Source organism: Gavia stellata, chromosome Z (genome assembly GCF_030936135.1).
Source record: "Gavia stellata isolate bGavSte3 chromosome Z, bGavSte3.hap2, whole genome shotgun sequence".
In the NCBI taxonomy this organism is placed as follows: domain Eukaryota; kingdom Metazoa; phylum Chordata; class Aves; order Gaviiformes; family Gaviidae; genus Gavia; species Gavia stellata.
In genome coordinates, this window is record NC_082637.1 from 31,387,903 (window position 1) to 31,413,007 (window position 25,105).

Here is a 25,105-nt window from a genome sequence, read left to right on the forward strand (position 1 = left end):
TGTTAACTGATATATACATTTCAAGCATGTCTATCAGATGCTATCAAAGTCTGAATTGCTACAGCAGCAGTATCTCAAAGCATTATGAAAATTTCCACACACAATGGAAAGGTTTTTTTGCCTGAAACAAAAGTACTTTGTCAAGAAAAAGTAAATGGTTTTGCCACATGTTACTTTCATCATTAAAAAAGTTCCCGCACTGATCCCTGGTTGTTCCACCTTCACAACAATCAGCTTAAACATACCTTGGGTTCAGTAGTTGTGACTGTTTTGTTAAAAGTCCTTAAGTTCAGAAAGGCAGAAAGTCATGTCCTTAAGGAAGCATAAAGATCAATGAAATTAATACTTGCATAGATAAAGAAGCCAAAAGCCAAGTGCAACTCATCAAAAGAAACTTCTGTGGTTAAGAGAACATTTTTTCTACTATAAAGGTTTACTTACTTACGCGACGTATGCATTTCCTCAATTCAGGATATAAGATTACCTCAGAGCAGTTTAGAAGAACATTTTCCAGACTGAGAAATTACTCCTTAAAAGTCCACCTGCATAATTACCACAACTTCTCAGGAAATTTCTACTGCTATCTTCATATGCAATTTTGTTCTATGAAATATATGGTCAGTAAGGTGCTTTGCAACAATAAAATGACAGTGGTTCTTATTATTTAAACTGACTTTTAGAGGAGACCACTATCAGCATCCTTCATGTTATAGTCTATTTAGATTCCTTAAAAGCTGAAATATTATTACATCATGGTCCAAACAAAAACTTCCACTTGTCTTTCCACTCTTATCTCATCAAGTCAATGAGAGGCAAACCCTGGGAAAATTATACAAACAGCCACAAGTATTTAAAATCTGTATCGTCACTACATGCTTCCACTCCTCTTAAAGCTTCAGACATTTTTATTTCGATTTTATTCTTTCATTAGCCTAAGGCGTGCTAATTAATCGGAATTTCCCAGGTCTTTCATTGTTGTGACCAAAAAGAAAGACAAAAAAACCCCCTCATTCCATCTTGGTAAAGTAAGTCCATCTACCTTCCACAAAGCCAGGGTAATAACAGGGAGGATTAAGGCCACTTCAATGGCTTAGGCCCCATAGAGACAACTCCAGCTCCTGCCCTTAGTCGTCATCCTTGCCAAAACTGATTTACGGAGAATGACCTCTTAACCACAGCTATTACTTTGTGAAAAAGAGGCTGCTGTGTTGGCAGGGCTTGGCATCCAAAGTGGGCTACTGAGTAAGGTGTGATGCGAAGACACAGGAAACCACACTGGCATACCAACGCAACGGTGTGTTTGCGTGTCTGCAAGGGCCATCTGAAGGGCGGAAAGAAGTGTTCATGGACAAAGGCATAAAAAAGGCAAACGTATGCGTGTTCTGCTGAGCTGAAGCACCTTTGTTAAAGGGTCGAAACCCACACAAATGTCCTGATGGAGAATCTTTTTAAGAAGCTGGTCATCCCAACTGTGTATCTCTCCCCCATACCTCTAAAAAAAAAATTAAAAAATTAAAAAAAAATAAAGCAATACCCATCTTTACATTAGTTTGACAGAGAGAATGCGCTATATAGCTGAGTAAAATGTTCAAAACTGATTAAGTGATTTTTGAGGACTTCACCCTATTGACTTCCAGTGAAGTTAAATCCCCAAGTATATAAGTCATTTTTACGAACAGAATCTGACCTTATGAGCTGCTTAGTTTTTCAAACTTCTGTCATATGCAGGTGTTCACATATTCTTCTTCATACAATTTATCGTGTGTTTCTTTAGTATACTGGTGTGATTTTCATCGAATTGCAGGGATTCAATTCCCTTCAAATCAGGGATTGCAATACACTTCTTACAGTCAGCTATGGTTGTATTTCACTATTACTGACATCCACACTCTATTCTACAGTTTTTAAAACTTTATGTTAAAAAACATGTTTGCTTTTGAAGTACTTCTGATGTGCACTGCATGATAAAGATGCAAAACAAAGCCCATTCCACTTCCAAAAGACTATACAGGCCAACAGAGAAGAGTTGAAGTGCTTATAATTGAAGAAAAAACAATAACCAGAATAACCGTTATAGTATTTTTCCTTTTATATGACTAGCTCCTCTTCTTCATGCAACATTCAAGAATCAAGTCTGCACAGGCAGGCTGAATGGAGTGTGGATTTGCAGTCTGGGTTTGGGAGAGTTTTCAGTGCCCAGATGTGGTAGGTTGACCTTGGCTGGCTGACAGATGCCCACCCAGCCAGTCTCTCACTCCGCCCCCCCCTCCCCTCAATAGCACAGGGGAAGAAAATAAGATGGAAAAGCTCCTGGGTCAAGATAAGGACAGATTAATACGGAAAGCAAAAGCTGCGTGCAGAGGCAAAGCAAAATAAGGAACGTTTTGGGGATGAGCAAGAGGCTGGGAGGGGACGCAGCCCAGACAGCTGACCCAAACTGACCAAAGGGATATTCCATACTGTATGATGTCATGCTCAGCAATAAAAGCTGAGGGAAGGGAGGATGCAGGGATATTTGTAGTCATGACATTTGTCTTTCTGAGCAACTGCTACACGTACTGAGGCCCTGCTGCCCAGGAAGGGGCTGGATACCTGCCTGCTGATGGGAAGTAGCAAATACGTTCCTTATTTTGCTTTGCCTCTGCACGCAGCTTTTGCTTTCCGTATTAATCTGTCCTTATCTTGACCCAGGAGCTTTTCCATCTTATTTTCTTCCCCTGTGCTATTGAGGGGAGGGGGGGGCGGAGTGAGAGACTGGCTGGGTGGGCATCTGTCAGCCAGCCAGACCCAGTACACGAGATATGGAAGAAACCCTAAGAAATGTCAGGAGACTGCTCTGGGAGAGGCAAATGTGTGGGGAACCAGCTCAGCAGGGTAGGGATGGGAAGCACTTCCCAGTGAATGCCTGGACTTCAGGCATCACTCCAGACTTCGAATTTACTTCTAAAAACATTATCAGAGTCTATTTTGAAAACAGGAATGCTTTCCCATTGTGATTTTATTTTAAAATATGTGACAAAAAGGAAAATTAAACATTGGATAGGTATTAAACATTCAGTTTTCTGTTCAAATAATGTAGTTGTAGGATTTCACAAGGCTTGCATTTTCAGGAAAGAAAGTCACCAGTTTCATAACCAGGGATGTCTTATTGGTTTCAGACAACAGCAAGAACTTTGAATACTTTCACTCTATTCACTCTGAACAATTCTTTGAAAGCCAGTTTCTGCTTTTAAATTGTCGTTACACAAAGGTTGTTGCTTTTTAATCAGCAGGTGTTTTTTCAAAAGGATGTTTCTGCCTGAGAAACCCAAGCAAAGAGGAATCCTGAACGGTAAGCCAAAATTGCAAACTGAGCTAAGTCTTGCAGGCACCACAGAGGTGATCCTGTTTCCTCATGCGTACTCTTCCCAGAAATTATATTGATTAAACCACCACAATTCTTTCCCCTGCTCTTCTCAGGTGGATATGACTTAGATGTATAGGAGGAGTTACTGACCCAAGATGCCCTGAAACAGACAGGCAGAGGGACAGTAGCTCCTCTCTGCAGAACCAGGGCAGTGGGCCAAATGCAGTGATGGGATGAAAAGCTGTGACATAAATTGCTCCTCCCCCAGGACTATCAGGAGGACCCCAACCACAGCCTGTCCTCCAGGAGGACTTCAGCTCTGCTGAAGATACAGGCACAGGCTGTAAGATGACAGCCTGTCTCATACCATTTACAAAGACAGGAAAAAGCTAGGACCTGAGGCGAGCAGCCCAGAATAATAACTATCGCGTAGGAATATCGACGTTCACAGGGAAATGTAAGCCATCAAGCAAATTTCACATAAAACTTCCAACAATTGCTCAAAAATCCTCTTCTTACGTCTGGCTTTACTTCCGTATAAACGCATGAAAGCACTAGGTGCATACACCAACGAGGTATCCTTCCTTTTGGTAGCTCTTCCTGACTGTCCTCAGGATCAGAAAAGAAACTTAACAACTGAGACTGGCCTGTTCCTTCTGTCCTACCCACATGCATTAGATTGTGAATTTTTGCTCCTAAGCCTAACCAGTTACCTGCTCAATGGTGCCTTTGATTTCTGGTCCAAAATAGGTACTAGTCAGTTTCACCTCTAATTTTTGCCTTGTGTTAATGAGAGTAAAGCTTTCATCAAATTATCTTTGAAAAAAAGTTCTTGGGTCATTGTTTTAATCTCATTCCACAAGAAGAGGTGTAGCACAATCATAGCCTCACATAACAAATATCTGCTATACTACCGATGTTTTTGTTTCTCTTTAGGTATTGTACCTGGGTACTAATACGAATGCGTGTGAAACTAAACCATATTGCATTTTATCACAGATAAGCATGCTTCACCACCTAATGTATACATACACAGGGGCAAAAGTACAGCTACCCACATCTTTAACTTTGTCAGTTCTTAAATTATCAATTTTAAAAATTGTTAACTAAAACTTCATAAACAGACACCTATAAAGTCTGAAGTCTTCATGACTACATTTTTATCTTCTCCACGTTTTCTAACTTTTCTAATCCTGTTACAGACATCACAAGATTTTGAAGTAGATTGCCACCATGTTTTTCAAAAGGCTGCAGCTGAGGGGCAGGAAAAAAACATAAATGTTTCTAAAGTTATTAGTGGGCTAGAGCAGGGTGCTTCACTGAACCCACTATGCAATCTTTGTAATATTAGTTTGAAAAGGTGCAATGTGATCAGCCAAATGGATGAACAACCCAACAGCTTGCCCACATGCAGTGAAGTAAATCCTCTGGAACAGGGTATCTCACATCAGTGAAGGTGTGTAAATTCTTAAGTATTTATGGGACTGGATCATAGCTGTGATCGGAGTAAACCCATACGTTTTATTAACCTAAACAACTAAATCATAAATCTCAATAGCCACACCGAAGTTTTCTATTTTAAAGAAACAATGAAAGACGCTTTATCGGGAGCATGTTTGTTAGGATTACAGCTCAGCCCCTGGTTTCTTGTTTGCAACTCTTACAAAACTATTTCTTTCTCTGTGAATTTTTTAAAAGAAAGAAATCTTAGTCTAGCTATAACATGCTAGGTAATCACAAAGGAAAAAGGGAGTTTATTATCATTATGTTCAAGTCTGGTTTTAACAAACCCCTTGCAAAAGATTCCAGCATCTAATTTAAAAGACTCATTTTAGTGACCTGTGGGTAAAGAACTATTCAAATCATTCAGTTTGGCCATTAATGAACTTATAGGTTAGTATGTGAAGGAATTCATGAAAAGAGCAATCATGTGGAAAGAATCTGCTCATGACTATTCGTTCTTGTGTTGCAGATCTTTTTTTTTTTTTTTAATCCAACCAACATGGATTGGTTCTTCCTGATTTAACATACTACAAAGTTTCTTAAGTCTCCCCAGTGACTGAGGAATTCAGAATCTTTCTTGAACCAGAATCCCCAGAACTGAATACAAGAAGAAATGCAGAATGAAAGATTAACAGTGATTTGTTTGCACGGAATCCATGTCCTAAAGTTTGATGTATGACTGTACAAAATTAGGCTAATTGCTGTAGCACTTAAAAGAGCACTTTTATTAGTCAAGAATGGGAATACATTTTTCTTGTATTCTCAAACTCTTCCAGTTCTATTTATAAATCAACACCTCTCAATAAAAGTCAATTTTTATAAACATGAATTGGGAGGGAGAAAAAAAAGTGAAAGATCACACTCAACGTATTGTTCACTGCAGTAAAACATTAGGTGAGAAACATATATTTTTCCTAAGAATACATGCACAGTTTCACACACACTTTTCCCTCGATGATTCTGCTGAGTTACTCATTACATATAGAAGGAGTGATAGAAGGCATTGCATGCCTCAAATGGTATTAATCACTTGACATTTATCAACATTTTTCAACCACAGAGCTGTCTGTAAATGTACTCATGCACATTTTCTTTTCACAGTCAAGCTAAGAGGGACTGGTGAGGGTACTGAGAAGACCCTGCTTGCCCCCCACCTTCAACACCAGGCACACTGCCCCTTACATTTTTAATTGCCACTTGGTATTTGTCAGCTTAATCATGCTCTTCCTCTATCTGCCATCAGGAGGCAAAACAGAGGGGAGCCTGAGGGGGGTCTTGGCATGGTGAGCCACTTGTGTGAACAGAGGGGGTCTAGACTCACTAAGGACACACAGCCCTGGAGCACACTGCACACCTGAAGGTGCCCACCATGGACAAAATATGCTCCTTAACTCAAGTTAAACGAAAAAGAGCTTTTTCCCTGGTTATACCTCTTGCAGCCAAATGTCAGCACTGGTCTTCAGTATATTGTCTAGACTGAGAAAGCACATATGCAAACCATCTGCAGACACTGGAAAAATCTTAAACCTGCTAAAAAAACTACTAGAGCTACAAACCTTGTTTTGATGAGTTTATTCCTAATTTCTTCACCTAAAAACTCAAAAGCTGGTATTCACAAAACCTTCTTTCTGTGGTAGCTCATAATCAACTGATCATCACATATTTAAAAACCGAAAAGGCTGTGCAGTACCTTTACACAGCTTTGCATAGTGCCAACAATAGCAAACCAGACCATTTTGTTTGTATATACAATTATGCAAACTAATTATGTAATTAATGTTTGCACAGTGCTTTAATATATACAAATATTTTTTTTCAAGAGTTGCTCATGTTTACCAGCTGGCAATGTCAGAAAACAAAGATCAGGGTGTCTCAGCTGCATGCTGCAGTGCAAGAACCCAACTAAATCTGACCACTGGAGACACATGTTGTCTACAAGAGCAGGGAACTCACTCAGTTCAGGTCCCTACCTACAGCCGCTTTCAGCAGTACTTTAGTATGAACTTGTCTCACACACTGCAGTCAGTCCCAGCCTCCACATCTGTAAATGTAAAATGAGATTTTCAAAAAGTGACGATAAGTTTTCTAATTCACTTCCACTACACTCAGACCTCAGGATCAGTCAGAGACCATCACTGAAGGTTTTAAAAAAGCCCATCAGTGAAATGTGCAAGCAGCTATAGCAAATTCAAGCTCATCATCACTGTAGTCAGTGTTTTGAGACTTCGTTTTACTGACAGGCTTTTGTGAAAACACAAGAAACAAGAAAAATTCAAATACTTTCTAGGTGCTTTTACATCATGTACACTGTCAGAGTAAGATTTGTACAATGTGTGGTAACACTCTGATTTCTTTCTGCAGGGTGTGTTGTGCTTTATGCTTTTTAAAAGGAATAGATCAAGTGCAGTTTGGTTTTTTTGGTTTTTTTTTTTTTTCTTGTAACGCTGAGATTCTAGCCTGCTTCATTGCCTTTCCTTTACTCTTAGTTTCCATACAGAAATTGTCATCCTTTTTTTTTCTGAAGGCTACAGAGGATCAGAGTGCAGTAAGTTTTGTCTAGAAATTTTGTTTTCAGTGGTCTGTCCTCCCCTTTCATGCATGAGGCCGTAAGACAATCACAATTTGTATTTCAGAGGAGTGAAGATAAGATGCAACAAGTAGTACCGGACTAAAACAGCTATGCTCTTCTCAGTGTTCAACAACAGGACAGCAAACAGTCCAAGACTGACCCTACGGTGTTTGGTCTAGACAAAGGCAGACAATAGTGAAGTAAAACTAAAAAAAATAAAGTATAGAAAAGAAAGTAAAGCAAAACGGCATCTTCCTGGTGAAACCTGTGAACTTTGAGGCACAATGCTTCCCAGGTCTCTCCCTTAGGAAGTACAGCTTTGCAAAACTTCTCAAGTAACCTGAATGTCATTTACAAAGATTTGGTCCTTGGTGTTCCCTTTGGCTTGTAGCAGGGCAATTAGCAGCTTATTCCCTTTGTCCAGCTGGCAGAATTATATTGTCGTTAAGTAAACATGGGGCACGTACACTTTGTTCTCCCTCTTCCTCCCACAGGTATCCTTTCACACACTTTAAGCTCTGACACCCAAATGAATTTCAATCAGTATCGGTCTTACCAGAAGTAAAAGGCAAAGTAATAAAAGAAATCTGCATGAAAAAACCACATTCCTTTCTTGTACAAGAAGAAAACTTCAATTACTCACAAGGCAGATGTTTCACACTGCAGCTGTACCTCCTCTGTATCTATTTCTGTAGCTGTATGTAAGGTATGTATTTTTAACACTAGAACATTGTTGGTTATTGTGAGTGCTGTCACAGTAGCTCTTCATCACTCTATAAAGAAACTGGAGACTGAGGGGGGATTTGAACAGTGCTTTGAAAAGTCCAAAATTAAAGGTAGCAATGATGGGGAAATAACCAGAGCACAATGAGAATGGGTAAAGATAGACTGGAAGCAAGAACACAATCACTGAGATGAAAAGCAGGAGTTACACCACTGCCCTCCACCTCATTTGATTTCACTGCATCTGTTAAAGGACCACTTCCCCAAAGGACCTTCTGACATGTACCACCAGTTTGGGGAAACGACAAGTACTAACCTGTCTTTACTGAGTTACCGCACCTGCCACGGGCACTAATTTATGGGTGCTACTACTGATCCTTGCCAGGAATTCACCCTCCATATAAAACTACAGGCGTAACGCAAAGAATCATGTTGTGAAATTTTGAATAGGACTCAGCAGCATCCCGAAAATGTTTATTAATATTCATAGACGAGGTACATTTGAGAGAAAAAGAGACATACTGAAGGCATATGACAGGTAATTGAGCGGTATGGCCACAGGCACTGTGCAGACATTAAGATACTTCAGTAATTTGCAGTTTCACATTTTTTGTACAATAACAGCAGCTGATTTTGGCAGATACAGTATTAGCAATGACTCAGAGTACCTAGAAGAGGAACTGCTAGTGAGAAAGCAGAGAAACTGGAGATGAGGGAAGAAAATGGTAGTTTTCCACAAAAGCTAACAGGCATGACTACAATACAGATATGTCATTTCATGTGGGGTTTTGGGTTTTTTTCCCAATGTAAGGGGGAAAATCTGGCGTAATATCCTACTGCAATACAAAAAAGTAGCTGATGTGTTTTCTCCCTTCAGTGATGACAGTATTATCACAAACACACAGCAGTAATCAGTGGCTGCAATTTTTCTGGTCACAAGTTAGACAGCTAGACTATTTGATTCACTTGTACATAGGAATAAAGTAGGTTTGCATCTTTTATTTTGAATTTGCGTTGCATTAGTCATGAACGTATAAATTTAGGATGTGTGCATATATTACTATGTAAATAGATAGTATGTAGAAATACTATAAACAATTAGAATATTCACCAGAAAAATGGATGAAAATAGTTGCTAAAAACCCCTAAATCTTATCATACTGCATTAGGAGCAGCGATTCACTTATTTTAATGAAGTCATCTGAGATGTGAAAGAGAAGGAGAGGACAAAATTACAACTTACTGTACTTCGCTCTTTACATGAGCTAGTTTTCCTTTTCCATCAGTGCTGTTCAACATAACTCTAGGGGCTGAGCTGCAGAGGAAGGTAAAAGGAGTGCCAAGGAGATACGAAAGAGAAGAAGACGACAGGGTTATCTGAGGTACAGGATGAAGCTCCAAGGCACGCCCTGCACAAGCATGCTGGTTTCTAGAAAGGCTTGCTGACAGAGTAGACAGAGGGAAAGGAGACAGAATCGTGGTGCTGGGGACACCAGGACTTACCCACCATCCCACCTGGTGGGGACCAGTGGCCTTTGGTAACCACCAGACAGGGACTATGTGGAACAGGCATGGGTAGAAAGTTTTCCGGTAGCTAACTAGACACATGGTCTGTTTCACTTGTTTTTCAATTATTTCCTGGGGCAGACTCAAAGCTGTTCCATATTTCAAATGCCCAGAAAGTTCAACATCCCAGTGAAATATCAAACCTACTTAATTTCTCCACAGGACTTGTCATGAGGTGAATAGAAGTTTCAAAGCCTTCAGCTTCCATATTCAGCAGAAAATTATTTTTCTTTTGTGAGAAAGGAATTAAAAACAGCCATAGGAAAAAAAGTAAAAAAATAATGACATTCGTCTTACACAAGATTCTAGGTAGAGTTTGCAGTTTGACTATTAACTACACAAAGCCATTTATGAATAAATGCTTCCCATCCCCATCCAAGTTAACAGTAATAAACAGACTGACCAAAAATTGACAGTTTCACTAGGTTTTCAATACTGCCCAGAGTTTGTGTGATCACAAATGAATGAATGGATGTGAATATGCAAATCTATGTAAAATTAATTTCCTCATTCCTTTTCCCTCTCCACACATTTCTAAAATGCATTCAATGATCCAAAAATCTTTCATTATGACTTCTCTGCTCCTTCTCCGACCTTCACACCAAAACAAGTGCGCTTAAATAACAATCACTTCCACTACAACCAATCAAGATGCCAGAAACAATATTCCCATCACATGAGCCCCAGAAATTTCAGAGAGAAATACTCATGGCTCAGGGCAGAAGTTTCCCTGTTCTCTTATGAACACACATGATGCATTCAAAAATAAATGTTTTTTCACATGGAAATAAGACATGTAACCGAACTTCATACCAATGAAGAAAGTTGAAAAAGTATATGCAAGGTGGGAAAGACGCCAACGCAGCAAGAAGTCGAATAGAAAGCCATTTCAGGTGCTACAGCAAAGCTTGCAAGAATCTGAGTATAGATTAAGTGGGCAAAACCCACCAGCCTTGCACCTCTGTGGGCAAAGAAGAGTTAGGCAGCAGCATCAACCATCCCACTGCTCAGGAGCTGGCCAGGAAGGATATGCAGGATATCAAAAGTGGTCTTCCAGCAGGCCTCGAAGTCCCAAAACGAACAGCATTTCTCTTACATTACAAATAATTTTTCAAACATTTCCTCTTACCTGAAAACCAACTCCTTTTCTAGCTACATGCTTAAGCAAATAAATACCCAGGCAGTCCTCTCCTTCTGCCAAAAGCATCGAAACATTCACAAGAAACAGTGTGGACTGTGTTAGAAGATACATTTCACTAATTGACGTCAATGCTGGGTTAGTAGTTTTTTAGAAGGACATTTATTTGGGAATGGTGATTGACAGACCAATTCTAGTTTGGTTATCTGGAACTTGAAAGCCAACTGCAGATTTATTAACAGATGTTCAAAAAGTAGTACATAATAAATGTAAGTTCAATCTAGTTCAGATATGCTACTGCTGAACTCTAGACTTATCTTCTGAAATAAGCCATTGAAAACATCTCAGTAGGACAGAACAAAGATGTTAAAGTGTATGTTATGCAATTAAGAACTATATTTAGCTACCAAAGGAAACTTCCTGTTGATAATGTCAGCAATGATGATGACTGTCTGTCGTACTATAGTGGTATTTGAATAAAGCATGAATTATAAATTCAGGCAAATATTAAAGTTTATTCTGGGTTTTCTCAAGTGCCTTTCTAGTAAGAGTATCTATTTTCTTTTTACCTTTCTAAGTAAAAATTATTAAATTGCAGATAGAGGTTTGTGGGTTTTTTTAAATTCTGTGCTCAAAACACTTATTTAGGATGTTTCCAAACCATTCATGGTAAGATTCTTGGTAACCCCAAAGCCTTTTCAGTGGCCAAATCTCATTCAGGTCTCAGAAACAGACAGGCTGAGACAAACTGTGTTTCTCTCAGGGGAGACAGACAAAAAGACTTTGCAAATGACTGGAGAGGACAAGGCAGGGCTTGCCACCGCACCCAAACCCCTTCACTTGTTGCCAGCAAGGACTCCGTATAAGACCCTGTGGGATTTATGAATAAACACTTTGATTTCTCCTCTTACTACTTTCACTGTTCTCTTTTTACAAACTTAGGCCTAGTTGTTGCCAACCAGCATTCTCCATCACAGGCATTAACAGCTGTTATCTCCACTAACAACTGGGGAACTGAATCAGACATTGTATGGAAACGGCATTCCTGAAACCTTCTTGGAACTATTCAGCAGAGCTATACCACTTATGGACCACAGACTCAGCTATCACATCTGCCAAATTTAATCACTTACTTTTTTAGTATTTTCTTTGACCAATAAGAAAAGTGAAGAACATTTTTTGGGAAAAGTGACTTTAAAGCTTGCCATTTCCAACTGGCATTTGCCATTTCCATTTTGCAAGCGCTTAATACTTGTCAGTGCTTTTTTAGCCACACTGCAAATTTTAATCTACTGGGTTTTTCAATCTACTGTTAAATATTTTAGCAATTAATTCTTCAAATCTCTACTCCGTAAAGGAATTTTACCAATTACAAGGTCGGAATCACCCAAAAAATTTTTGTAAAAGCAGAAGAGCCTGGATTCTCCTGCAGATGAAACAATGCCAGTTCCATGAGACTGCAGGGAAAGGGCATTATCCCCCTGCTCTGTTGGAGACGCAAATATAGCTTCTTTAGTGGGAGGCAGATTTCAGTCTGATGGAGTTTATTTCCCTGCAGATGAGATACAGACCAGAAATCAATGGTCAAGCACCTCCAATGCCTTCTCTCTTTTTATTTTTTTTTTTTTTTTTTAAAAAGGCAGACACTGCAAGGAATTGAAAATGGGAAACCATGTACTTATAAAGTACTGCATCCACTCACCATTGTTTAAATATCTTTTCTTCTTCATATTCATCTCCAATGAAAATCTTTATTTTTTAAGGCTTAATTTCATTAAAAAATAAATAGTACTAAGGCAAAGTCAGTCAAAACAGCCTTTCCTGAACACAAATGACTGCCTCCTGAATTAGAATAACATTTTACCCTATTGATCTGCCCTCAAAGATGTGAAAAGCTCTGCAAAATAATTCTGACCATGCAGACAAGAGTTACAGCAATGTGCAAAGTAATCCCTTATTAGAGCCCAACTACGAAGTTCTGAGTACACCACTGATTTCAATAGGAATTTGGCTGGAACAAGATTTGGCGTCATTTCAGGGAAATAAATTTATGAGGCTTTTGGACATATTTGCAAGGGGAAAGTGTAGTGAGGAAAACAGAAATTTCCTCACCGTTGCACACAGCTACTATGGATCAGCCAGGATGCCAGTTCTTCTCACTAGCTGAAGTTTACCCACTCCAAGCACCAACAGAAGACTCATGCCCTGGAGATGTCCCCTTGGACACTATCCACCTGCCATGTGAACATCTGTAGGGGAACCTGTCATACCAAAATTCTTTCTAGAGCTTTTACAAGGGAAATGTTATGCAGCAACTGCTTTGTCACAATACTAAAGCTGGGGAAGGCATGTCTCTTCTGGTGACCTCTCAGCTCGGTGCCGTCCTCAGACAAAACGTGAGATTCGTGGTTAAATTGGAAAAACCTGAAGAGATGGTGGTCTCTGCTCATTAAAGCATAATAATCCACTGTAGACAGACTCTATTCTCATTATCATTTGAAACCTTTTATACAGGAAGATAAAAGTTGGCAGGTCTGTACCAGACAGATGCAGTGAGTCACTTAAACCAGTATCAGTATTAGCATTACACATGCTTGCATACTTTTTCATGACAAACATTTGCTACTGTCAAGAGAGCCAGAGCTACAGTGACTGACTGATGGTATGTTTTCGCACACACCAGCCCTCTTCTTTGGGCTTCTCTATAGGCAACTGAAAGTAGAAGATGTCCAATTTTAAGGTGAACTTTTACAGAACTCTAGACATGGGCTTCCAAAAAATGAACAAACAAATGCTTAAGTATACAAACTGTGTGTTTGTATTGTGAAACAATAACTGCATGTAAAAATATACACATGCCATGCTGAAGTTACACCCATGTATGAAATTTTAATCAATCATGTGCTGGCACACACATCATCTGAATGTAGTTTGCAAGCAAAGAGCTGTAGGTTTGCACAAGAATAGTTTTAATCTGAAACCTAGCTCCCAACTTCAAAAAACTTCACCGCAACAGTTTAGGGATATTTCTGGGTACAGACGTAGGAAGACATTAAGTTGAAAAAACACAGGACTACATCAGTGAACTCAGTTGCAAGAGTGACCAATCAAAGATGCAAACATTTTTCATTGTTTCAGAAGCATCTCAGTAACTGTTTAGTTAACTAAATTTCCACTGAAGGTCAGTCTCTATAAATGTCATGTGTAGAAAAGTACAGCCTTGTTATAGAGCAAGTAGGATAACTGACTGCAATGATTTCCAATTTATGCAATTTAAAATATCCTGTCAGAAGAAACGTACTGTGGTGCTCTCATTCATTCATTCATTCAATGAAATCTGAATGATATGCATCCACAACAGAAAAAAAGTGTAAGATACTCAATTAGCAAAGCATTTGCTAATGTCCTAACTGTCCAAATACTGGTTCTGCCTGAGCAGACAATAACATTTGTGATGGAGTTGCATGGAACAACTTCCACCACACAACAGGGTAATTGCTCCAGAAAGGAATTGCTCTTTCTGATCTTCTTGTCATAAAGGCTTTTAAAATGCTTTTTTTTGGTGAAAAGACAGCAGTAGCAAAAGTGAACCATATTCTGTTTCAGCCTATTAATGTGTCAAATGGTTAGACTAAACAGGGATACACTTCTTTATACAGCACAGGGAAAACCACTTAAACCACTGATTTTATCAACTGCATGGTTTCTGTAGAACTGACCACATAAAACCCCAATGAACTGAGATTTTTATCACAAGGAAAAGTTTCATTTCATCCATTTAGAGCTGCAACTGGAGAATATTTCCTGGACACGTGTTTTGGGTTTTGTTTGTTTGGTTTTTTTTTTAAAGGGCCTACGCATCAGCTGTATCCTGTATCACGAGACTGAGGGAAAGGGCTCAGATAAGGAAAAAGCTCATTCCCTGCTCCTGTCCCAGGCCCTCCTGCCTTTCATGACGTGAGACATTTTCCTTATACCCCCTTCCCATTCTGGGGGGACTATGGAGCTGACTTCCAACTTCTAGAAACAATTAAACAGTTAATCAGCTTCAGCAGCACATGTAGCCCTGTGACACCCAAATACTACTAGCCCTATCTCCTAAATCTCTCCAGAACCACCAGCTGAAGGGTGTGCTTGCCACCTGCAGAATTTCACAAACGTCGGTATAAAATGGCAATATTTGACAGCCCCATAAATATGATGGTTAAACGCAGACAAACTTTGCTAGCTGTTCACCCAGTCTCAAAAATTCTCCCCCTTTATGAATAATTTAGATTTTTATTTTAAGATGATGAACAGAAAGTGTTTATTAGTTTTGCAAGATCAACTATCAAAGATAAACCAGGAGATCAAAATCCCACTTAGAGCCAACAGAACTGAAGATGTTTCTTTGCTGAAATACAGAAGTAGTACCACTTTACCACCTAATAAGTTTCACTGGTAAAGTCACAGCAGTCAGTAATGACTATTTTGCCGTAATTCTGTTTACCCAACAAGTTCACCATGGGAGATAAAAGATAAAAAACACACTTGGCTGTTGCAGTTCATATTGATACAGTTTAAAAGACTACAGTAAGCATTTCATGGCAGTATATTTGTTCTGGTACCTTACAGTTAATAACGCATTTAAAAATTTGTTGTTTGTTCAAGAGAAAATAATCTCCCCATTTACTTATTCACTATAGACACTTACATCACACCCATCACTATGTATTACAATTTCATCACTGTCATTGTGACTTACATTGCAGTAATACCCAGAAGCTGCAGTAGCAGTTGTGTCTGTCACTGGGCAAACATAAAATAAACAAACTCTTCACCATGAATCTAAACAGAGAAGAGAGACAAATGGGGAGAGTGAGAACAGGGGGACATAGAGCTAAAATGGGACACAGCAGTTCAAGAAGCTCCAGCAGCAAGTACCATAGCAGAGATCAAAATAAAATTCTGCCATGCTGATGTGAATACTGAGTTTTGACAACAACATCAGTTGAGCCATGTTTTTACATCTGCCTCTGCATTCCCTGCCCAGTGCCCCACCTGCTGCACCCAACGCATATTGAGCTGGTATCTCAAGTCTGCTGAAAAAATAATCTACACTCTTAAAACTAGCAATGAAGGACACGCTCTACAAATTCAAGTATAAGGTAACACGCAATGCCTGCAAAACATCTCACTGGCCTGAGATGAAATTTATTCTGGAAGGGGTAAGTGGTACAGAAACACAGAAAAAGGAACACGTGCAGGCTATTTATAACCCAGTTAGAAACAGGTCAGATACCTTTTAAGACAGTTTATTGTCGAAGCTAAGCCAAAGTTCAAACATGTAAGCATGGTCCTTTAAAAAACATCATACTAATTCCCCTAGCTCCCTTGAACTCTGAGACAGAACTAATTATCAAATTCAGCTTCAGAAAGACCAGCCATAAGTAAAATACAAAAAAAAAAACCTCATTGGTGCACACAACTCACGCTTTTATTCACAAAGGAATTACAGATTTCATAGAATCACAGCATATGTCAAGTTGGAAGAGATCCATAAGGATCACCGAGTCCAACTCCCTGCTCCTCGCAGGACTATTCCAGGCACTTACAACTGTGTAAGAACCCTGAAAGTAAATGAAAGACCATTTCTGCACTTTATGTACAGAACAGATGTCAGAAGAGCAGCTTCTCTTCTCAGTGTTTTCCATGGAGAGTGTTGGTATGCTTCCTGTTCACCTTCAAACAGGTCTGCAGCAGTGGGGACCAAATGAAGGAACACATTACCATGGTGAAGATCATGTTATAGCACTGCTAGGAAAGGCAATACAGTTCAAGAAGAACACTATGCTAATATGCAAAAAAGCCAAAGCCACCTGCAAGGTTCAGTATTTGCACACATCTATGCTTAACTGTGCACCAGGCTGCTTTTTGGCCCCCTGCTCCTCCATGTAAAGGCACAAACAACCTGTTCTCTCTCTGGAGGTGCACATGCAGCCCTGAAATTAATTTTGTGTTTGACATCAATAAATTGCACTTCAGGTGGAGATCTCAAAGCACTGTAAAAACGTAAAAATAACTTATCCAAAATTTACCAATGAAAGGAATAGAGGTACAGCAAATTTAAGTGGCTTACCCATATTCACACCAAAATACTCAAATCTTACTTCACTCAGTGGGAGAGATGGCCTCAATGCAGTTTTCAGGAATTTTCATATGCAAAACTTCCAGAATTTTCATGTTTCAACTGGATTTCTATTCCAAATTTCCCCTATAAAAAGGGTAGCTGAAACATAAATCTCTCTGTATGAAAACAGATTTTGTTAGAGCCACCTCCTGGTGATAAAACAAAACTGAAAAATCATGCACTAAGTTTAAGATTCTCAAAAAAGTAAATTGAAAATATAATAGTTTGGCCTGTTTTGGTTTGCTTGTTTATGATGGCTTGCTTGACCTGAGGCATCACATTTTCCTCTCTGCTAACTTGAAGGAGGATACAAAGTCCATTAGCCATTTTTAGGATGATATAAGTGCAGATGCATAAGCATCCTTCAATCAGTGACAATGGAGGAAAAAAAAGGAAATGCTACATTCCTGGAAGAGTCAGGGAGGTACATCTGCCTTGATTTTATCCTTTGGGAATTTTGCTGGGGAGGACATACAGAGATCTCCACCAGAGGTTGCCCATGGAGTCATGAGCTTGGTGTAGCCTCCCCCATCCAGCTTGCTCATGCTTTCTTTGCAGCCTTCCAGCTGGAGATACTCTTTGGATGCTATTGACAACAGCAAGCTGTCATCACAGTGAAAACAGGTGTCATAAAGCTAATGGTAAATACACCCCATCACCTTCAGCTGGTTTGCCCCAGTCTGAAATAATAATATTTGGTCTAAGAAAATTATAAAATAAGAGCGTTACTTAAATGCACCCCTTCACTATACCGTATTTTGGATAGCTGCAATTCATTTTACAGCTCACTGTCCAGGCCCACAAAGCAGAGGATAAAGGTGTAAGGCAGGGCATGGGAGAAGTTAAATTACACTCTTAGCACAGAATGGGTAAGTGTTGGCAATATGCCTAATACTCTTGAGGGATTTTACAGTTGCTGTGTAAAGTAGATCCTTTTTGGCATTAAGCCTAAGACTCCTCAGGGAATTTTTCTAAGTTGCCTGAGGCCTTTATAACACATAGTCCAACATGCATTTTAGTATCACTAGCTGTTTTTAGTTTCTTAAACATTTTGTTCTCAAACAAAATTCTGAATGCTTAAGATAAAGACTCTTTGACAGAGTCAAAGTCAATGTAAATTACTGCCTCCATCATTTGTGCTCAAGACTTGCCTGAACATCATTTATGTTCAGGAGTTGAACCATGCCTGAAACATGACAGATAGAAAAAAAAAAAAAAAAACAAAACCTAAACCTGAAATCAGCACTCCAAAGGAATGTCTTGCAACAGGAATCTGTGTACCACCTTTTACAAAAAAATGAAGTAAACCTCTTGTACATTCTGTGAGAGGCATACCAAGAACCAGAGTGAACCTTCTCAAACCTGACCAGGATTGCTGGTCATCCAGCCCCTAAAACTAACTGCAGAATTAAACTCGGGGAGTCTCATGTACCCTTTTCGAAAGTCCTAGACCATACAAAAGAATCCACCAAGACCCAACCCTACTGTCTTCAGAAGGGATTTCCCCAACAACTGCCAGAGGTGCAAGTAATGATTTCCTTGCCTTGATGGATCCTGTGTTGTTTTTCAAGCATATCAAGGCAAATGAAGCATATGCAAGGCTGGAAAATGTGTCATGCTGGATAAAACTGAGATCATTATCACTTAATCACTTTGCTGTACCTAAACATCATCAATGACGAGGCTTTAAAACTGCTGACAATTGATTATAGAGAAAAACTGAAAAAGAAAATAAGTCTTGAGTGAAGCTTTCTGCATAAGGAACTGCACAGAATACTGATGAACATTTTTTTTCAGACTGCGCCAACTGACACATAAAACCAACAGTACTAGAGAGCAAAATAAGTATGTTAAAGAGATTTCAAGTGTGACTCAAGCTGCTTACTGATTAACACTTCTGCATCTAACACTCCTCACAGACCTGTGCAGTTATTGTTGAAAAGTGAAACAAGGCTCTCTAGGCAACTGGAGACAAATGATCCTCCCTGACCAAGATTGCGGTTCTCACACAGCTTAGCAGCACTGGAGCTGCTTCTTACAGAGCTGCTGGGGGAAAAAGAAAAAAAAATGCCAATACTTAATAATGTCTGTCATCTATTTCCAGGATAAGGAAGAGCCTTAATGATCTCCAGCAGGAAACATGCTCATCTTACACATCAATGTTAGCTAACTGACTCATTTTACTAGAATAAATTTACAGTCACATTTGCAAGAAAATAGTCAAAAAAATACACAATGATTTTTCATGTCAAGGAACAAACTTAATGCTGCAGGAACCACAGAAATGGAAGATGACAGCTGTCTTTTCAATGGCCCTGGAAAGGAGAACAAAAGAGGTCCATGCCTATCTGCACAAGTTTCTGCATTTCTTATTGACAAATGTCCAGATTTGCTTCTTTAAGTCCCTTCTCAAGTATTTTCATGTCAACTCTTCATAACTATAACATAGTCTTAGGCACATACCCACATGTTGACTACACTGGTTTTAGTAGAGCTGTCAGGGTGGAACAAAAGGCCAGACTGGTTTCCAAGGCTTGAACTCCCCACATGTGCAGTGTCACCTGCTGCCAGGGAGAATGGGGGATGCAAGGGGATGGCTACAGCTCTCATGACTGAGAGCAGCTCACAATTTCTAGAAGGTCTTACCAGACATACCAGCTCAAACCACAATCACAATAAGGAAGACCAAAAGCCAGGCTGACAGGCTGCCTCCCCCCTCCCCATGTCCATGCTGGACCTCTCCACCAGGTCATGAGCACCGTGCCTGGAGGTGCAGCAGCTGCACCACCTCCACCAACAGCACCTCAGCACGGAATTCCGGTCACAGTGGAAATTCTCTATCAGCCAAATCCAAGCTGCTTTAAGACTACACTATATTGTCTTACAGGACAGGAAAATCCACTCCTAAACTTTGAATGAACTGCCCTAAGCATGTTAAGGATGATCACAGTGATTCAGACGAAGGATTCAACTCCCCCAGCAGGACCCTCCCCCCAGTGGTGCTTACAAATAATGCTGAAGGCGTTCTCCCGAACTACTCCCAAAACCACCTTTCACAACTGCCTACACCAGCGGGGATATGTTTATCTTTAATACCTCTTGATGGACTTCAAAAACATGTTTTCATTCACTAAGTAAGAGAAACCAGTATAGGTGTTGAACATAATTGGTCCTTTCAGAAAATGTATGTTGCTTTCAGAAAGATTTGGGATTTTTATTACTACATGAGCCATAAGCACACTCAGGATATGCCTGAACATAGTCTAGCTCACACTCACAAGTCCATTGTCTGCACAGAGGAGTGAGTAAGAGAAGCAGCAAGAACAGCTACTAGGTTTTCTAGAAAACAAAATACTATTCAGATGTGTATAAAGTGCAGATAGGCTGGCAACAAATCCTTGAATACGCAACTTTTGGACATCACTACATTTAGATCACAGTTCTAATTTGAACTATTTGAAATTTACACACTTGAAAAAAAATTACGTTCTTAGTAGAACACTCACTAGAAAGCTGGATTGTTCAAATTATTTTCATTACAAGAGTTCTGTCAAAAGATCTGCATCGGTGAGAGAAGTTGAAGACCAGTGCTGGCCAGGTTGTGGTCTCGTGTCTTCCTTTACTGTTCTCATCCTTTTCCCCTTTCTGCTCATTCCTGCCTGATGTCTCTCTAGCTCACTTTCACCTCAGCAGATACTGTCAGTAAAGATCTCTTTCTAGGCCTCAGTAAATCTAAAAGGTGTGAAACCAATTATTCACAAAAAGTGGTCAAATACACACATCAAACCAAATGAGAGACTGTAGATTTCCAATGCCAAATACATGTACTGTTATGCCTGCATTTTGCACCTAATTTCTATGTGAAAATATCTACTATGGGTACACAAAAGTGTACACTCCTAGCAAAAAAAAAAAAATTAAAAAAAAATCACTGTACTAGCACATTTTCCTGTACTGAAAAAAATCCACCATTATACTATTTTCTTTTTCATATGCACAATATAGTACCAGAAAGCATATTATACCACCAGTACCACACAGGAGGTAAAGTAACTAAAGTCAGAGACGTACACCATTGCACGTTCAGATTTGCTTTTTTTCTCCATATAGTAACACAGCACAATGTGCTTCAGGTTCTCATCATACACAAAAGCCTAACAGTTTCTCTTAATGTGACTTAGGAGGCACCCTTTCTAAAAATCATCTCCTTCCAAAGCTTTGTAACATTATACAAGATAAAGAGAGTCCTCATACAAAGTAAAGACTCTCTGCGTGCTATAGTTACTGCAGATTATTACTGTTCTCTTTTTGTGCACTCAGCACCACCTCCTGTCAAAAAAACCACCTCTGTAAAAAACAAGGCACGCATCTGGATTGCCCCAAAATATTCTGTTCTTTCCCCCATCCCAAACTGAAGCTCCCAACTTGTTGGTTTTTTTTTTTAAACTGGTTTATCCATTATTGAAAGAATGCAAAGAAACTATTCCAAAATGACCAGCAAGTCATTTTGTTGTGTACCTTTCTGCTTTTACCATCCCATGTGTTTTAAAGTAAAAAACCAAGAAACAACAAAAAATAACTTTGAATAGTGCAAACATCTATAACTGTTACTAAGACAACTGTAAAAGTGTTGTCTTCTTGAGATGAAGGTTTAACTAAAATAAGTACCTACCAAAAGACATTTCCCTCCTTGTACCCACCACTAGAAAAGGACAATATATGAAAGAGCTGTACAAGCATAAACTACATGAATAGTTTTATAAGATTTACAGTCTTATTTACATACATGCTATGCTTTATACAGCACAGCAAGGTTCAAAGTCTTAGAAAATTATCTGGACATGACCAAGTGAATGAGACTTAGCTCCTCCACAGTGTGTAATTTCCCAGCACGCGTAATCTTCAACTCTGTCAGTGGTCCTGCTAATAACAAGAACTTAAAAGCATGAGGAATTACTAATCCAAATCCATAGAAACACAGTATCTAAATCCATCCTATCTGAAGTCCACAGTATCTTGCCTAACCAGCAGTTTATACATAAACTTCCCTAATGCCAGCGCTTCAGCTGAATTCTCCACTTGCTATCCCACAAAATAGGAGACTACTTTACATATGTGAGAGCTAATCAGGCCAAGAAGGAAAGATGGAAATGACAGCAGCTAGGAACAGAGTGGTCACGCACGGCAGATCAAAATCCCCAAACCAAGGACATAAAACTAGGTGATACTCTCTTCAGCCCATGATGCTGCTCTGCAACACATACTGCAGGTGGATTAGCTGTTACGTAGGGCTATTTTAGAGATCCCAGCATGGATTCCCTGGTTTCAGGCACGTAATTTTAAAGACAGCAGGAATCAGGCTCTACCTGTAGTGAAAGAGAGAGAGAAAAGTTCCTCCAAAACTCATCCTGTGAGGAGTCCACCTTTCTTTGCTGTAGCAGAAGCTTAAACCTATATGCTGTGAATTACACGCACTACCACCACCAAAGCGAGCACCAGACGGTTGATCTCAGAGGTCACCCAATGAATATGTATATGCGTTACACTGGTCTGACTCAGCAGAGCACTCAAGCATGCAGTTAACTTTCAGCTTGTTCTGAAATTACACTGGTTTCAAGCCTGCAAACCTTGCTGAAAAGGGATGGACTTCCTAAGTTTTCAAAGGGAAGTAGTGAAGAAAAACAGAAAACGGAGCAAAGAAACACACTTGGAATAAAATGGGAAATCTCTGTCTCCTTTTCTGCACTTTCACTCAGATACCAACCCAAGCTTTTATTGGTATTTTAAACCATTTAATTCTTTTATAGACATTAAATTCTCATGTCTATGTACATTCAGTTTTGAAAGTATCGTACCAAAACTCCTCCAAAAGAGTATCCCCATCTCCAGCATGACAGAATCAAGAAGTACTAAAAACTTAGAAGTTCTGTTTTGACTTCAAGGACCCAAGAACAGACATTCAAGTACCTTCTCATAGATAGGTAAATCCCTGATGCACAAGCACTTACTCACAGAGGACCAGCCTCCAAACTTTGTGAGGGCTATGCATCATTATTTTCTACACCGTAAACAGTGGTTCCAAAAAATGGATTGCAAATCTATTGTTGGGACACGCTCCAAAGTGCTTTACAGCTTGTCCAGCCTAAGCACTCTAAAAAGCATGAATACATTACAGCTTTCATCAGTAAGCAGCTGTTAGTCACCAGCAGAAAGCTGTGTTCATACATCCAAGAAGGAGTATTCCGATAGCACTCATAAAATTCTGGTGCCACAGAACATAAAATGACTGTCTGGATTTGTTGAGTCAAGAGGTTAGGTTAGCAAAGCAAAGTCAAACTACACTGTTTATAAAGAATCTTAGGGCAACTCAGGGATTCTGAGCAACTGTTGTGTAATACAAAGCCCCTGGGAATAATCAAATGATGAATTACTTTTGTGAAAAATAGCAAAAAGTTTTGTTTCAGTATCTCTTCCTTTGTAGTAAAAGAGTGGTAAAGGAGAGACTGGATTTCATCTACTAAAACCAATACCATCTGGGTATGTGATATTGGAGAAGAAATGCTATTACTAATAGCAGTAGAAAAAGGAGTCTTACCTTCACTTGTGCATGGGGAGAAAGTATTTCCAAATTCTTGCTGTTTTGGCTTTAAAGACTGTGGGGCTGGCAGTCCTGGGGGCCTTGGGACTTGTAATACAGGCTTCCCATTTGTAACCACTTGTTTCCTGGGACTTAGAGCAGGAAGGTGAATAGTACTGTCAATGACATTGCTCTGAGGAGCTACCCCTCCTCCAAGGGGCATCTTTAAGCGTAGGCTGGCAGACAAGCTTCCAATAGCTGGGCTTGGGGTGCTGCTATTTGAAGATGGGCAGGGCGTTCCTGCATGAGCTCTGATAGGTAGGATCTGCTGACCACTGATCATCCTAGGTCCATGAGGAATACCTGTTGTCCGATGGCTCATACTGCATGACCTCCCATTCATTTTTAAGAAGTTAATGTAATCAAAGTGTGTTTTTACAGACCCACAGCTATGACTGATATCAATCCAAAGTCAGTAAGTAATCCATTGTGTATTACGCCTGTTTAAAAAAATACATAAATAAAAATAATTGATATGGTAGTAAACAATACATGAAAGAGGACTGCATATGACTGTTAACTTTACAACATTACTGGTTACAAGAAACAAAGTACAAGCACTATATGGTCTTTCAAGGAGAAAGAACAAAGCCAAGCAATGACTTAGAGCTCTAACATGGAGAAAACCTGCCTCTTCAATAGCTGAAGTTTGCAGTAAGGTCAGCTGCCTTCACATTAGCTAAACCAGCCATGAAATTAAGTGAATGCTGATCAAGTGCAACAAGGCAGCCAGGAGTGAAAAGACTCTCTGATAGGGAGTTGTCATTAGGATGAACACAGCTGTTGCCCCTTTTTCTACCGTCTCCTCAGCCTATTAATTAAAATGGTGCTGAAAAGCACACACAGTAGGCCAGCACTATGCAGATATAGACAAAACAGGAAAGAGATACCAGTTCACATTCTAAAGGATGCGTGTACAACAAAATGAAGAGGGAACAGCAAAACCATAGAAATGCCTCTATGGTCCTTCAAACTCTGTGGCACTTCACAATAGAAAAGTATTACAAAAAAGCATAGCATAGAAGTATTCATAAACATAGCTGTAATCACTTCTAAAGTGGATGGTTATTGTAAGGCTATTGATATACCATAATTTAAATGTAATCATACAGTAGCAAATTTTCAAGGCCATCTTTTAAATTATACCAATAATTTTTGAACTCTGACTTTTCGTCACTTATGTTTTCCTGTTATTTAAATCTTAGAAGACAAGACTGGTAAGGGGTTTGAGAGATCATCTCAGCCACAACCTACTGCAAGGCAGAATCAACTAGATGATGTAAACATTTCCTGACATAAAAAAGGCAAAAGCTGTACTTGTCAGTGTAAACCATCGGGCTAAGATATCGCACAGATGGGGTAATTTCATCCCTAACTCAGCTGAACAGCACATGCCCAACTTTCATCACTAGGTTCATATGTTTAACATTAAGCACATGTTTAAGTAGTTTGTT

General features: G+C 39.4%; 1 protein-coding gene across 1 annotated transcript in view; it reads right to left on the reverse strand.

The window, feature by feature from the left end:
- The window catches only part of GLIS3 (GLIS family zinc finger 3), a 173,231-nt gene extending 149,237 nt beyond the window's left edge, over nt 1-23,994 (reverse strand). Inside the window, exon 1 of the mRNA XM_059834214.1 lies at nt 23,610-23,994. Coding sequence (XP_059690197.1) covers nt 23,610-23,994 — 385 coding nt within the window. The remainder of the gene's footprint in view (nt 1-23,609) is intronic.
- Between the last annotated feature and the right edge of the window lie 1,111 nt (nt 23,995-25,105).